The sequence below is a fragment of the Haliaeetus albicilla genome, chromosome 10, assembly GCF_947461875.1.
Source record: "Haliaeetus albicilla chromosome 10, bHalAlb1.1, whole genome shotgun sequence".
Lineage (NCBI taxonomy): Eukaryota > Metazoa > Chordata > Aves > Accipitriformes > Accipitridae > Haliaeetus > Haliaeetus albicilla.
In genome coordinates this window covers 13,415,635-13,430,980 of record NC_091492.1, presented here as the reverse complement: position 1 = coordinate 13,430,980, position 15,346 = coordinate 13,415,635, and the positions used below count along the sequence as shown (strand labels likewise).

At 42.3% G+C, this 15,346-nt stretch overlaps 1 protein-coding gene across 13 annotated transcripts in view; it reads left to right on the top strand.

The window, feature by feature from the left end:
• Nucleotides 1-15,346, top strand: part of ZNF536 (zinc finger protein 536) — a 357,464-nt gene that overhangs the window by 279,659 nt on the left and 62,459 nt on the right. The window contains exon 9 of one of the 13 annotated variants that reach the window (XM_069793543.1): nucleotides 10,239-10,279. The exons of the other annotated variants lie outside the window; for them this stretch is intronic. Coding sequence (XP_069649644.1) covers nucleotides 10,239-10,252 — 14 coding nt within the window. The 3' untranslated portion in view covers nucleotides 10,253-10,279. The remainder of the gene's footprint in view (nucleotides 1-10,238; nucleotides 10,280-15,346) is intronic. 13 annotated transcript variants of the gene reach the window in all.

The following is a 15,346-nucleotide window of genomic DNA, read 5'->3' as shown; positions in this document are numbered from 1 at the left end:
TCCCCAAAAGGTGCTGAAAATATCCTTAATAATTTTCTGAGGATATAGCAAATTTGGTGCTAATTACAGTTATTTGCATCCCCTTCCCCCTCCAAAAAGGGTCTCTGAGAAGTAGAAGGAGATTTGGATACATAATGTGCACTGACAGCTCCTACAGTGTGATGGGGAGGGACAATTTGAGACTGTCACAGGGCTACGCTCAGCTTCATAGAGATGGGATTTCTCTACATGCTAAAGTATGAGGAAGGCTAAATAACTCACAGGTGTCAATGGCACCAAAGAATTATGTGTGTCTGACCTATGAGAGAATAAATCTCATTTCCTGCTTAAAGCCACGAGAACTCCCTTTAAGTGCAATAAAAATTTAACATTTCCCCCTCCTAATTATCGTTTACAATTTTCTCAAATTTATAAAACCAAGATTTTCCAATTTTTAAATTTTTTTTTTTTTACTGGTAGATTGTGCTCTTTAGTATCATTTTACATAATTTAATACAATTTGTTCCATCCATTGGTTTTCATGGAGATACAAGCTGTTCGTTTGTGAGAAAGCTGGCATAGGAGCGAACATTGGCAAAGAGTCATCTCCAGGAGTTTATTCAGATTTCAAAGTTGCATGGGGGCACCGGCCATTTTGAAGGAGATAAATGTTAAGGTTGCTTCTTTTTTATTTTCAATAGTATTCAGTCGAATTTTTTTTTATTTTTTTTTTTTAGCAGTACAGTTGATAGCCTCTCCCTCCCCCCTTTCTTAGTCCTTGGCAAAGTGAGTCGTTATTTTGTCAGCTGAATCACGGTAACAGAAAATAATCTAAGCTTAAAAGAGCCGCTTTCTCTGAAATGTGCATTACTGAATGAAGAGAACACAGGTGTTTCTTAATTATTTGTGCAGAAGGAAAAAGTAATGCTGAGCGGATGCGCTGTAATGATTAGTGCGCTAAAGAGGAGAGGCCGCAGTAAGTAAGATCCTCCTTTCTTCTCCCTGTGACGCCCTTTCTCCCTCCTCCTGAGCACCAGCGGGCAGCATGGGGCGGCAGAGGGGGGACTGTGCCCCTTGGCCCTCTAGAAAGGTGCCTGTTGGGCTGTCAGATGTCAGATGAAGCATTCCCGTGGCTGGGATGGGCTAAGGAATTCAGCAAACCCTCTCTCTGTACGTTTTTGAGGGTGTGGGGGTCCCCACCGCGATTCTCCTCGGGGCGGGCCTGTGCATTGCTCCCCAGATGCACCAAACCTCTCGGCCATGGTTTGCCACCATCAGAAAGGTGCAAGATGGGACTTTTGGGCTCGGCAGTCATGAAGGCAATGTGCTACCACCCTACATCGCCCCTAACAACAGATCTGTCTTTCCATTGTGGCACATTAAGTATTTTTAAACTGCATTAAACAATCAAACATTCGTTATCCTAGCGTAGATGCATGCTTTGTGGAGGCTGGCAGCATGAATCTGATGTTCCATTTCTGAATGTGGACCTGGACCCACTGCCTTGCAGGGTCCATGGGGGTTGTGTCAGCTGGATGCTGTGTTCGGGTGCTCAGTGAGGTGTTTCTGTCTTTGCCATATGTTTCTGTAGCGCTTGGGCACAGAAGAACCGGTTCAGCCGCTGGCGGCACGTACAGAGAGCATCCGTCTCCATCCTGTGCACTTCTTGGAAATACCAGGAAGGGGTTATGGAGAATAAAATACTAAACTGAAAGGACACAGAGCAGTGGAGCTGGCAGGGTGCGGTGATCGGAGTGGGAGGTTAGCCAAGACGCCCAGCCGAAGCCGCCTCCTCCTGAGAAATGTGATGAACATGGATTTTTTAATGATTTCAGGTCACCGGTTACCCGTGGTTTACGCCAGCACCGTAATTCTCTCCCCCACTGTGCCTTAGAGATGTTGGGGCAGGAAGGCTAGTGGCTGTCTTTGGAGGTGCCCCATCCCCCTTACCAACCAGACCCACGTTTTGACAGTGCCAGGTCAAACGGTCCTGAGGCAGAATCAGACGTCCCATTACACAAATACTGCTCAAATTATTGAGGTGGATTGCTCAGCTGAATTTTATCTGGTTACTCATCAAGGTGAAATAGAGTCAAATTCTCAAATTTTTACCCTGTGTTGTGTGAAGCTGAAATACTGTTTTTGAAACCCTTGCCACCATCTTCCAGAAGAGTGAACAAAATGAGCTTTTTGATTTTTCCTTTGTAATGTTGAGTTGGGGTTTTTTTTGTTGGTTGGTTTTTTTTTTGTTTTTTTTTACAGCCCTGGCACTTCTGACTGCTTGAAAGAAAGCTCATTGGCAGCCCCAAACAAAAAGCCTATATTGACTCCCACATATACTAAATGATACATCAGCGCAAAGCCTCCTATGGGAGGAATTCCTTCAAAGAGGAAAACCTAAGAATATCCTGTGCTTAAATAGCAGTTCCCTATTCTGCATACTGGTAATCTTTATTTATTTATTTACCCCCCTCCCCCCTCCCAAACCCCATTTCTATCAGCTTTGCTGCTGATACTTAACCACCAGCCTGATTCTGGGACTCACCTCTCAAATCTCATGTGGAGTGTGCTGTGTCTCTGTGGCCCTGTTGATCTGATACCTTGTACAGTCAGGGAAGCTTTCTTTTTTTCTGTTCTCTGGTTTTGGTGCTTTTTGTAACCCTATCAAAGCAACCATGAGCCTTGTTCTCTCCTCTCCCTGGCCATCTGCTTGAAGCATCTGGTAATCAGGTGCAAGCCCCCACATCCAGAGCATTCATGCTTAAATTTGCAGCTACCTTGCCACCCACATTGGCTTTTGTTATACTGCCAAGATGTACCTCTTTGTGTACTCGATATGAGAGAGACTTAAATTCCACCATCAGCCTACTGAAATTGTGATGGGCCAGGGTGACATTATCACCTTTGAACATAGATATGTATCAGCCTTCTCCCATTTTTCTCTGCTAGAGTCTCCAGCTAATCTCTGCTCCAGTTGCTCATCGTACCCAAGCCATGTGTGTGCTGCGGAGGTACGGCTCTGAGTTGCAAATAATTTCTCAAAGAAATATCTCAGTCTAAAACATGATGATGTGCTTGTCATTTCTGGGATTCTTCTCATATCCTTTTTTCCATCTGAGTAATCTCTGTGTATGTGTCTCCATATAAGAGACAAATAGAGTCATTGTTCTACTCCATATTTTAATTCCATATCTGTATTTTAGGGACATTGCTGCCTTCCCAACAGACTGACTAAGTATTACAAACTGCCAAATTTAGGCTTTGGGAAGTGGCTGCAACTGAAATTGCCTATTGAATTTAAGAGCAGACAAATAATTTTGTCAAAAACACCAAAGCCAATGACCTTGAGCACTATCCCCTGTCCTTACAAAGGGATCCCAAAAGGAGGAAAGCTCCGCTGCTGCTGACTTGTCTTTCTGCAAGCCCAGATTAGAAAAGAGAAAAGCATCTTGACTTCTGATTTTCTACCGCAGCACAATCTTCATGTGTATTCGCTCAGTTAGAGTAGAAACATCCAACTGAAGCCCTTCACTGTGGAAGGATATGGAGACGCAAGGTATTTACTAGCTCCTGTGTTTGGATGGAGAGAGTGCCCATCTGTTTGAGCAGGACTGGTTCAATAGGAGTCACAGATAAAAGTCCCAGGGTGAGGTGGGCTCTGGATATGGAGACGCAAGGTATTTACTAGCTCCTGTGTTTGGATGGAAAGAGTGCCCATCTGTTTGAGCAGGACTGGTTCAATAGGAGTCACAGATAAAAGTCCCAGGGTGAGGTGGGCTCTGGTTTTGGAGCCGCCCCATCTGCTGCTGAGCTTGGAAAGACCCTACCACCTATGATGGCATCCTGCAGACCAGTGTGCCCAGGCAAAACTGGGAACCTGCTCCAGCAGACCCGATGTGCCTCTCCTCCCACCTGGGAGAGGTTGGCAGCTTGGCTTTTTCTGGCCTCTAAAAATCACCTGTGACAGGCATGGGACGTGCCCTGAGACGTCCTTGATGGGGTCTGCCTGGCTGAAGCTCAGGCTTGCTGCCCAGCACGGGCACACCAGCAGCATGGGTGGTTTCTAAAATTTGGTGCTGCGCTGTTCAGTCAATACCACATCACATTAATTTGATGATCCTGAGGTGATGGCTTCGTGATCTAATGAGAAATGTGCTCAGGAGAGGCATGGGGAACAGTGGCAAAGTAGTACAATTCCAGAATGATCCTATAAATCAATCTTACGGTACAAGTATTTTCCTACATTGGTAGCTGAGAACAGATTCACATGTGGAAGGGAGATGGTAAAACACCAAATAAAAGTGGCAACTGTCTTTCATTACTTACTGCAACTAATGCCATGCTGTTCTTGGTATACCCATCTATTTTTTTCTTTCCAAACTGCTTATTCACTGTTGGCATCTTCCATTACACCTTTTTTTAATGTGATATGAAAAAAAAAAAGCTATAAATGGTTATAATGCTTTTTTTTTTTTTTTAAGTTTAAGGTTGATTAAGAAGCAGCCTTTGGTGTAATTGCTCAGTGAAGTTAAAGTATTTTATTCATGGGTTTTGTTTCTCAGCATTTGAAAAAAAATTTCAAAGGTAAAGAAGAAACCTGCAGTATATTTGTTTAAAACATGCAACATTTCACCAACTAACTCCTTTGAATTATTTCAAAGATAGTAAAGCTATAATTGTTATTTTTGGACATGTTGGGTCTAGGGTTTTTTACGCTTTTTTCATTACATAATGAAATGGTCCTCCCTGACCATCAAAATACGAACTTGAGCAGATATTTGCATACATGAACAGGATATGTTGCATCCATGTTTGATTCCTCATGTTCAGCACGGCATCATCACCTATTCTGCTGTCTGTAAATGCACCTGTGCTTACAGATCGCCCAGATAATGCTGCGGCTGTTTGCGTATGAGATTTTCACAGAATATAAGAAAAAACGGTAAATGCATTAAATATGGCTTCGCAGAATTTTTTCACAGAAAGCACTGGGAAGCCTTTATTGGTTATTGCCAAAGTCAGAAATAAATCCGCAGGGACTTTTCCACAAATGGGTAAAATAGAGGAGTATTTAGAAGAGGCCTTATTGGCTTGAGTCATGAAGCTGGCTCTCTCCAAGTGTTGTGCCGTAAGTTTAGTGGGAAAAGTTTGACAGCAATCTAATTTTCATTGACAAATACTGTCATAATATTGAGCGAAACTGTATCAACAGTAGTGGTCGATGCTCAACCAGTCATATGGACTGGACGAGCTTACCATATGCTTAACTACAAACTTCTCTTGGAAAGCTCCTTTAAAACACTTGACAAGCTTAAGATACTAGTCAGTAATGAGCTTGAACAGAACATGTGAAGTTTTACATTTTGTATAGAAAATGGATTAGTGTTTATGTGTTCCCTGTACAGAAGAGATTTGTATGCTGGTATCTGTCTAGCTACAATGCCTGTGTGCATTTTGATAGCCTGAGGTTCACCTAGTCAAAGGAAATTTAAAAGTGAAAATGAAAAAAAAAAAAACCCAAACAAACATAATTTATTTCTTCTGCACAGCATTAAGGTGAGAATCTTGTCATTTATGTTCCACATACAGTGTTTGAATTTGCAGTTTCTGGTAGTAATGGTAATGCCAAAAATCACAAACTGAGGCAACCCCCCACATTAGCATGATAATTATTACAGCAGGTGATAGGTCCAGGCTTTCATTAATGTGCAATATTACTACCTTTTCCTACCAATGAACCTTTTAGGCTGATCACTGCCTTTAGCGTTTTTTACTGTGAACATAGGATTTCTGTCTATAATTTCACACAGTCTCTGGGTATTTAAGCTGGTGTCTGTCTACCTGATGGCAGGATCAAGTCAGGTATCCACAGATGCAAACGCTTCATCTTGCATCTCAATGTTTTTTTGTGGGTCAGATTGTACCCACAATTAAGGAGTCTTGGTCTGAATGTGTCCTGTTTCCTCCCCTCATCCCTTGGCAATATAATGTGGCATGCAGGCAAGCAGATTTCATCTCGTGCACTTTCTGTCTTTTTTTAATGCATTTGTTCACACACTCATAGACATACATACATGTATGTGTATATATATGCTTGTGTGTATTTAGTGTATTTTTGACTGTGGCCAAATACTGCGCCAGGTTAGAGACTCGGTTAGATAATTCAAACAGAAGTCTGACCTGATTCTGTCTTAATTTGCTATTTTTTGTTAGCATTGAGCCATTTGTAATTTAGTTACATGTAGAGTAGTTCAGTGATGAGCAAGTTTAAACAATATGGAAGGCATAATGTATGCTTACATGAAAAGCATATACAGTCTTTCATTGCACTTTGTACTCAGAAATCATTCTCTTTTTTCACTTTTGCTGTTCTTTCCTCTCTGAAAAGTAACTCTCCCCATTAGAAAGAATTAAAAAATAGCTTTAGAAATATTAACAGAAAATAGCAGTTTCTGTGGATGGTTCAGACATGGCATATTTTCTTAGGGTAAAAAACTGGTTTCATTTCCAAGGTTTAGTGTTTTAAAGATATTACTTGTAGAGCAAAAGTAGAATTAAGCCTGACTTGGATCCCTTTACCCCTCCATAAATCAGACATGACTCCTGAAATGGCACTTTTACAGATTAGATCAGAATCAAGTTTGGTTATTTGTTGTCACATTGGTCAAATCTCCTGCCACTAAGTATAGTAACTGCCCTTTATTTTCCAAGTGGAAGGAATGGATGATCCCCTTGGTTTTCTCAAGTCATTGCTCTTGCCCCCTATTTATCACTATTAAATTTTATTTCTTGTCTACAACTGGGATTTAGACTGCTTGGCCTCAAATTAGATGGGTCTAGATGGTACCATCTGCTGAATGCTCAACAGCTATTAAGATTCTTAGGTTTTTAACCTGTTTTTTTAATGTATTCATCTAACAAGGAAAAGAAAGAAAAAATGGTGTCCATCATTATTAATTTTACCAGTTTGGCAATGAAAGCCTATTGGCATGGGTACATTCCTTGTAGTAAGTGCCTGAGAGTACAAGTGTAAAGACAGCTTTGAAGCTTGCCATGAGATCCTGTTTTATTAGCAGAGATGCGTGAACCACCTGCCACAGGCTGGAAATGTTAAAAAATCATAACTTGGTCGCCTGAGATGGCCAAACCAGCGATTGTTGTAATGGTGTGTTGGCCATGGTTTTCTCCTGGCGTGGCACATCACTGCTCTGGTTTATCTCGTCAATACTTGTTACCTCTTGGTATTGCATCCCTTACCTTTACCAGATCACCACTTTAACAGTAAAGATGTAAAATCTCTTTAAAGAAATGAGAAGGGATGGGCCCCGCTGCTGCAGCACATGAGGTGCAGGTGCCTGTGGGTCCCCAGCCATGCCTCTGCCCTGCGGGTACTCTGCTCCCAGCACCCATCCTGCACGAGCAAAGCCTCAGCCTCGCCTTACGGACACCTCCCATTTCATTTAACATTACCCTCATCACCAACGTGGCAAGGAAGAAAAATTCCCACCATTTTCCTTTGTCCGCTGCTAATGTGAGAGCAGTTCTTCCGAAGAAACCTGCGGGACCTTGCTCCACAACACTGCCAACCCAGTGTGTCACCACCAGGGTTTTTTTCATCCTGCTTGAAGAGAAACATTTATCAGCTGGTTTTGAAACCTCATTTTGCATTTAAAAGTGCAATAACTGGACCAAAGACAATGCTGGTATATGCTTTTTTTTAAAAAAAAAAGCCAAGCAAAGAAGATCTTAGGTTGGGGGCTAAGTGACTGTGGGAATTTGCTCTTAGATGGAATGAGTCCAAACACTATCGTCATGATCTGGGCTGTTTTGGGTGCTTTTCAAGCATTTATTTGCATTGATATGATCAAACACCCAGTTCAGAATGCCTGCTTTAAACTCAACAAAACGAACGTGGGGATTCACTGAGGGCGAATCCAAAATTGTGTCTGGAGCTTTGTGCCTCCTTTTTAACAAGACCTTTTCTGTGTTCACTTTTTAAATGATGACACCATACTGGGGGTTGTCGTTCAACAGATTGTTGGTTCTTTTAACAATTTGTTCAATGGAGGAGGAGGAGGAGGGAGTAAAGGCAGCTATATTTGTCACTACTGTTGTTCAGTAGAATAATTGATTTTTCCAGTTTGGCAACCAATTCCCATTTTCTGCTGCTTTTTTATTCCCCTCCCCCCACTTCATGTCTTCAACAAAAGACACTTTCCCGTCCAATTCTTAGTGGTAGTTTGCAGTCTCAGCTTTCTTGGTCAAGGAAACTGGGTCCAAGAAGGAACTAGTGTTTTGCTTACTGGCTTTTGGGGCAGCACCAGCAGACTGATGCTTGCTGCATCTTTGGTGCTGGTCCAGCTGGGAGGAGCAGCCTCCTCAAAACTGCCCTGCTGTGTGAGCATCCCCACCTTTCTACCCTGTTAACATAGGACTTCTTTTGACTCCATAGCCTTAGCAGTTGTTTTGCAAGATTTTCCTCTTTTTTCTTTTTTTTTGTTGGAAGTTTTATGGGAGGAGACGTGGAGGTGTTGCACCCTCAGGGAAGATCTTCGTGCTGGGCATGTTTGTCACAGCAGATGATCTGCCCATGCCTTGCTTTTCTAGCTGTAAGGCTCCATGCTTTGATGATACCTGGTTTTGGCCAGGGCAGTAACCAGTGGCAGTCTGTGAGTCAGCTGGAGGATGTCGTCTGGGTAGAGGGGAGTATTTAGTGTTTTTGTAAGCTTTGATGATTTTTAAAAAAGCTTTTTACTAATTTCAATATTTCTTCAATATTTTTTTTTCTTTTTATACCTGTTTATCTACCAGTAAGATATCCAGGATTCTGATGGAGTTATTCTTGAGGCAGATATCTGTGGGACTTGCACTGCACAATGCCGAGGACCCCCTCTTTGCATCTAACCACAATAAAAAGGCTGCTCAGTCTCTCACATGAAGCACCCAGCAGCATCTCACAGGGATGAATGTAGCCAGCTTCTGCTGAATTTACTCCTTAAAATCCTGTTAGCTTTTGGTATTTGGGCTAAATATCGCAAGGACTGGTTTTGAGAGCTGGTATGACGTGGTCATCCCTGAGCGTCCCAGTCTCACCATCACTGCGCCAGCCTGTATCCTCACTCTGGTGCAGAGTGGGAAAGCTCAGGCAGGTCAGATGCAGCACTGCGTGCTGATGGTGTGGGGAAAAGGGACAGGGAGTTGGCCATAAACTGTCCTGCCTTCAGAAGGGGGGAACCAAATGGCACAGCGTCGATCAGTGTTTGTCAGACCACGTGAGTGCAAGGCTGGAGTCGCGGCCGGGCTTGTGTCTTATCCCTCGTAACCAAGCCGCTGCCCTCGTGGAGAGGTGCAGGGCTGTGTGTTGAAAATGGCTAAAAGAAGCAACGTTGGAGGAGATGATGCAAATGCCACGCCTCGATTAGAACAGGATGCTGCATTTTTAAAATTATTATTATTAATTTAAGAATTATCCCAGCTGGAGGCAGCATTCCACATAGTATGCTGGCTAGGATTTTTTTTTATTTTTTTTTAATCTCTTTTTGGAGGTGGGAGGTGGTTCCCCGGACTCTTGCCTTTGGTTCCTGCAGCGTCCAGGCGCTGCCCTGGGGTGTGTGGGATGTTTGTGCCTCTGCTCCAGGGAACTTGTGCGTATATACACTGCCAAATTTTGAAAGCCCTTTTAATGTAAACATGTACAACCTTCTCCAAAAAAGGCCTTAAAGCTCCAGTACAGAACTATATTTGCATGTTAAACTTAAAAACATATTTAATATATTATCAGTAATTGATTTAATTTATAAGTAAAACTAACCATGCATAAATTAGTAAAATACTTGCAAAAGTGCAATAATTTCCCTGATTTGAGTGAATGAAGTGGTTAAAGCTTCTATTTACGAGCTTTGTTAAGCATAAAATGTCTAACGTTTAAACTTCAGCAATTTCTTCAGCACCAGCCCTGTAAAAGTATTCAAAAACATGACTGAATTTTGCAAGTTACTGTAATCTGTGGAAGGCTTTTTCCAAAGCTTCTAAAGTCAGATAAAATAATTAAAAAAAAAAAAAGTCCTTTCTTTTCCTCTCCTTTTTGATTATTGCAAATTGGGTATAATAATCTTGGCTAGTTTGAGTATTAGAAAGGTGAACATGCATCATTAACAATAGGATTTTATGAACATTTTTGTACTATTATGTAATATTTAAATTTATGTTGGTTTTTTTTTCAATTTTACATGTAGTAATTAATTTTGTCTTACTGACAGATGATTCTCAGTGACTGATTTTCAAGAAAAAATCCAGACAGGTATTTTAACCCTTTGTTTTCATTCTAGACACCTTGCATTCCCGGGTCTGGTTGTAATTAAGGGGCGCTGTGCTAGGCTCTGTTGTAAATTAAAGTTTAGTGCTATTTATATGAGTTCCCATAGCTGTATCTTCATGATCATCTTTTTCTGGATGGGCGGTGGGACTGTAGACTGAGGAGGTGCCTGCTTTGCTCTGAATAAAATATACCTATGCCGTGCGTCACCCAAACCATCCCCTCCTGGTTTTTGGGTACCGTAACAGAGCGTGCTGGCAGGCAGCGGGGCCCCCACCTTCCCTCTCCTCCCTGCAAGAGCCTCTGAAGCTACCTGTGTCCCAGCATGAAGTAGCACGATGGTGACGTTTACGTGCAGAATGGGAAAAACATAGCGTGTGTCCCCGGTTAGGATTAGAAGATGACTTCCCAAGCCACAAGGGAGGGAGGAAGGGGCGCGGGGCAGCCGGGGACACAGCACCTGTAGCACAGAGCCCTTGTCCTGCTGCTCGAGTGCCGCAAACTTACCTCTGTCTTCCTCCTTCACCCTCTCTTTCCTCGCTATTGATCCACCTCTTAGTCTTGCAATCTATGTATTTCTAGTATTTATTTTGCTGTGCTTGCAGAGGTTGACATTGTCGTTAGGTGTCTTGGGGCTTCCTCTACTAAAGGCTTGTTTTTAAGGCTATACCCTGAACGTACGTGCCCGAGTTACGTGGAGATAGGTTTCTTCCCAAAGCAGGGGCGGTTTAGCTGCAGCTCACTGGACTTGTCTGTACGATTTGTGCACGTGCAGGACCCCATAGCTGAAAATAACAGCTAGCAAAGTCTGTGCATCGTGCCAAGACTCATGGCCAGTTTTAGGGTGTTTTTGTATTGTAACTGAAAGAGTAAGAATGGGCCCAGTGCCTGTTTGAAATCTGTGAGAAACTCTCCACAGACTTGAGGAAGGATTTGATTGTAAGCAAATCTGAAAATGTGTAGCATTGAGAGTGTGGGGGTTTTGTGGTTGGTCTTTCTTGTTTTGATTGGGTTTTTGTTTGTCTGTTATATTTTTGTCGGTATTTTGGGGGGAGTTATGGTATTTTGGTCTGTGTTTTTTTAAAATATCTCCCCTGAACCCCATGTTGTTGCATCTCTCCCTGGCTTGTTTTCCACCCTCCCCTCCCGCCTCCTGGCCCCATCTGGAAGGCAAGCCCTGCTTGTCTGCCTGCATCATCTTCCAGAGGGTCCCAACAGAAATGTTTCTCTGCAAGGTATCGCTCCCTGCTTGAAATCCTTAAGCCCTAAGAAGGGCCACTGAAATGCAACTGTATGGGATCTCCTCTGCAGCAGGCCCCGTGCTATTGGATTGGTGCTGTTTTGCTGAAAACATTCAAGAATAAAAATGCATTACAGTATAGGCAATAAGGGCTGTGCTATCAATTCCAGACAGCTGTAGATACCAGTCTATCACTTGTACTGTGGCTGTACTGTTGCATGTAAAACCTATTTGTTTCTGTGATAGTTTGAGCAACAGAATTTCCAGCCTCAGGTTTCTAGTAACTTCATGCCGGGTTCGTAAGACCTACTATGTGGGAAACAACGTCATCAAGAGTATTCCCTTAAGTCCCATCTTTGTGATGTATTTTTGCTTGGAAAATAATAAAGAAAACACCAAAGCAGATTAAGTGAGTTAGGTGTGATTGCAGATCTGCAGAGGCAGCCAGGCAGTGGGGCTCCGCAGCAGCCCGAAGGCACGGGGTGGCTCTTTGTGCATCCTCTGGCACCTCTCAATTACTTGCTTTCACATGTTACATGCATGAAAATTTGCAGAGTTGTGCCAGTTTACACTACTTACCTGGCCCATGAGACAAATGTAAGAGTCTTTATTTTAATATTTCACTTGAATAGCAGCTCACATAGTTTTAAAGGATGAAAACAAGGGACATCATTTCACTGCTTGTCTTTTCTTCGGAATGAGTCACGGTATAATATTTTTCCACAGGTTGCTATTGATGCCCTGGGTTGCACGTGACATTGACTATCATCTCAGTGTAAAGAAATTCCACCTAAATTCCATTAGTGCCTGCTTTCCCTTAGCTTCGGCTCATGTCCACTTGTTAGGTACGGCTGTAACTTGAGGCTACTTTGGCAGTTGTGTATTCCCTACCTTGGCTTTTAAAGAATACTGATCTGGGGTTTTTTTGACTCATTGGGATAATTTTGTCACTTGGCTTTTTGGATGTTCTGTATACATCTAATGATAAAGATAGCCAAAGTTAGGGTACGGTCTTCCAAACATTTCGTCGTTATCCCGTTATATGCTGCAGGAATGATTTCGCACAGTTTAGTCAGTGCCTCAGTTTGGAAAGTCCAGAAATATCTCTGTTTCTTTTTATGCTGACATTAGGTCCTAGGCTTAAGATTTTTAGAGTCTAATTTCTAACTATTCACCGCGCTTCTGCCCCTTTCGTCTCTGCTAAGGAGAATGGCAAGTGGCACCTGCCTTTTGTTCTTACCACAATGTTACTTGACATTTTTTCTTTATTGAATCGCATCCCATCACTTTCCCTGCTCACTAGAAGGCAGGCTGGATTTTTTTATTTATATATTGTCCCTTCATTCATATTGGCTGCGGCTTCTCCTCCATTTTCTACTTTGAATAAATTTCATCCTGTTTCTGCGTGCCATTGAAATAGAAGCAGAATAAAATCAGCTTCTCTAGTGATCTTTGGGACAGGCCAGCTATCGCCTCCCATCACTCTTCTGTCTTGATGTTAGCATGCAGAGCGCTGTGCCCTCACACACTATCCGGTTCATTATGCATTATTTAGCTCACCCTCTCGTCAGAACTTACAACATTGTAGCCTGTTAGGGGATCGTACGGTGTTGCCTTTCACGGAGCCCATGTAAATCATGTTCATGGCTTCCTTCAATTCTTTTTGAGGCTTTTGGGGGGGTTATTTTTTTCCAAATATTCTATTAGTTTTGTTACGTATGATCTCCCTTTTGTGAATCCATGCTGAGTATCTTTAATTAAATCATAACTTTCCCTATTTTGTCCCTGATTAGTGTTTCCAATATCTTTCCCACTGCTGAAATCAGGCTGACTGGTGTTTAATTTCCTTGATCTTCCCTAGAGCTGCTGTTATATATAGGTGTTACATTAGTCCTCCCATCCATGGGTACCTCCCCTGCTTCCAAAGATGTTCCACAGATATTTGCTAAAGTGTCCCCTTCCTTCTGCCTCTTCCTTCCAAATTCTGGCAGGCATCCCATCTTCAGTAGCTTGTTTTGGACTTCAGCTACTTGAAGAAGTGCATTTTCACAGCTTCACCTTCATTTCATTTATTCATCTTTCTCATCCTTAGGAGTGGCTCCATGCATTGGTGTTTGCAGCCACTGTGGCCACAGATATCCTGCTTGGTGCCCCAGTTGGTTGGTTTGCTTGCATGTGGTGTTGGGTGGCCTCATGCCAGCTCCTCCGTGTGCATCCCAGTCCTTGATAAACCAGGAAACCACGCTTGATGTTCAGAGGCTGAGGGCAGTGTCCTGTGCCCAGACCATCCTTTCTCCTCAGTCTGAGATCTTCTGCTTGCAGGTTTGGATTCCCCAAGACCGAGATTGCTTCTTTGACCCTTCATGTATTTTTGTCAGGCCACACGTGTATTTTCTGCTGATATGAACTCATCTTTGAACAGTTGCCATTTCTGTATGGAGTTGTTTCCTCCGCTCCTTTATTCCATTCAGGGTCTGCTCCTCCTCTCATTGAAGTCAGCTGGGAGTTTTGCCATTGCCTTCCTCGAGAGCAGCAGCGAGCCTGCAATTCACTGACACTTTAAGCATGCTCTCAAAAATTAACCCTGCTGAAATTGAACATCAATATTGAGCTTTATATTTTAGTTGTAACTCTAACTCCTTGAACGCTTCTTCTGTTTGAAGAATGGCTACTATGAAGAAGCCCATTAATTTTAATGTAACTCTCCATGGTTAGATTTGGGTCATAACATTTCCACTGTCATGGTTGCAAAAACAACGTCAATAGAAAACTCAGGTTTCCTGGACGCTGCACCAGGTGCACCATAATCTGTTTGTCCTTCTTCCCTGTCATTAGGAAACTTGTACTCGTACAAAAACTGCTCAAATAGTGTTTAAATCTTTGGGGGAAAAAAACTAACAACAAAAAGATGTAATTAAATGACAAGAGGAAAAAAGCTATGAAAATAAGGTTAAGTACAGGTTGGGGGTGGTGGTGTTTAGCTTTTTTTAAGAGTAGCGTGAAAACTTTTCTTTTACGTTTCCCTTGCTAATAATGCTGAGAGTCACATGCCTCTGTCCCCACAAACCATCATGGAAATGAGCCCACAGGACCCGTGACTTCAACCAGAAAACTGCTGCTCTGTCCTTAGCTCACCCCACTGTGATGAAGGCTGGTACCACATATGGTATGTAAGCTCACACTTACTTCTCTGAGACCATGGAAACCCGAGTATGATGGAATACATCAGGGATGGAGTGGCAGCCTTGATTGCGAATATTTTTTGCTAAAGTCAGACACTGAATGTTACTGTAATGACATTTTATATCTTTCCTTCTATATTCTAGCAGAGAGAGCCACAGGTGTTCCACTGGAATTACTCACACATTTATAGAATTGGACATTCTGTCATTAAATGGACTTAAAACTAAAAAGCCTTTGTCTGCAAAAGGTGACCAATAGAAAGGGACTTTGGATTATCTGATATCCCATAACTTAATCATATGGCTCTTAAGAGTAGGGCATAAGCAGCTGTGTCTCGCTAATATGCATGCAATATGTGTAAAGTGATATGCTTTAATTCTAAACTTGTTTTTAGCAGGAAGAAAAAAGCATTTAGATGAGGAACATTAAGATTCAGCATTAACCATTTTTTTTCCTCAGGGCAAAATTTTTCATCACCTGATATTTATTAAGGCAACATTTTTATTTTATTGCTCTGTACTGTAAAGAGTCTTTCCAAACATTCTCAAAGTTGCACGGGGAAGTTTTATAGGCAGACTTGCAGGCAGCATTTAAAGTGGTTTTCAAAGTCAATGAATTTGAGAAAGATA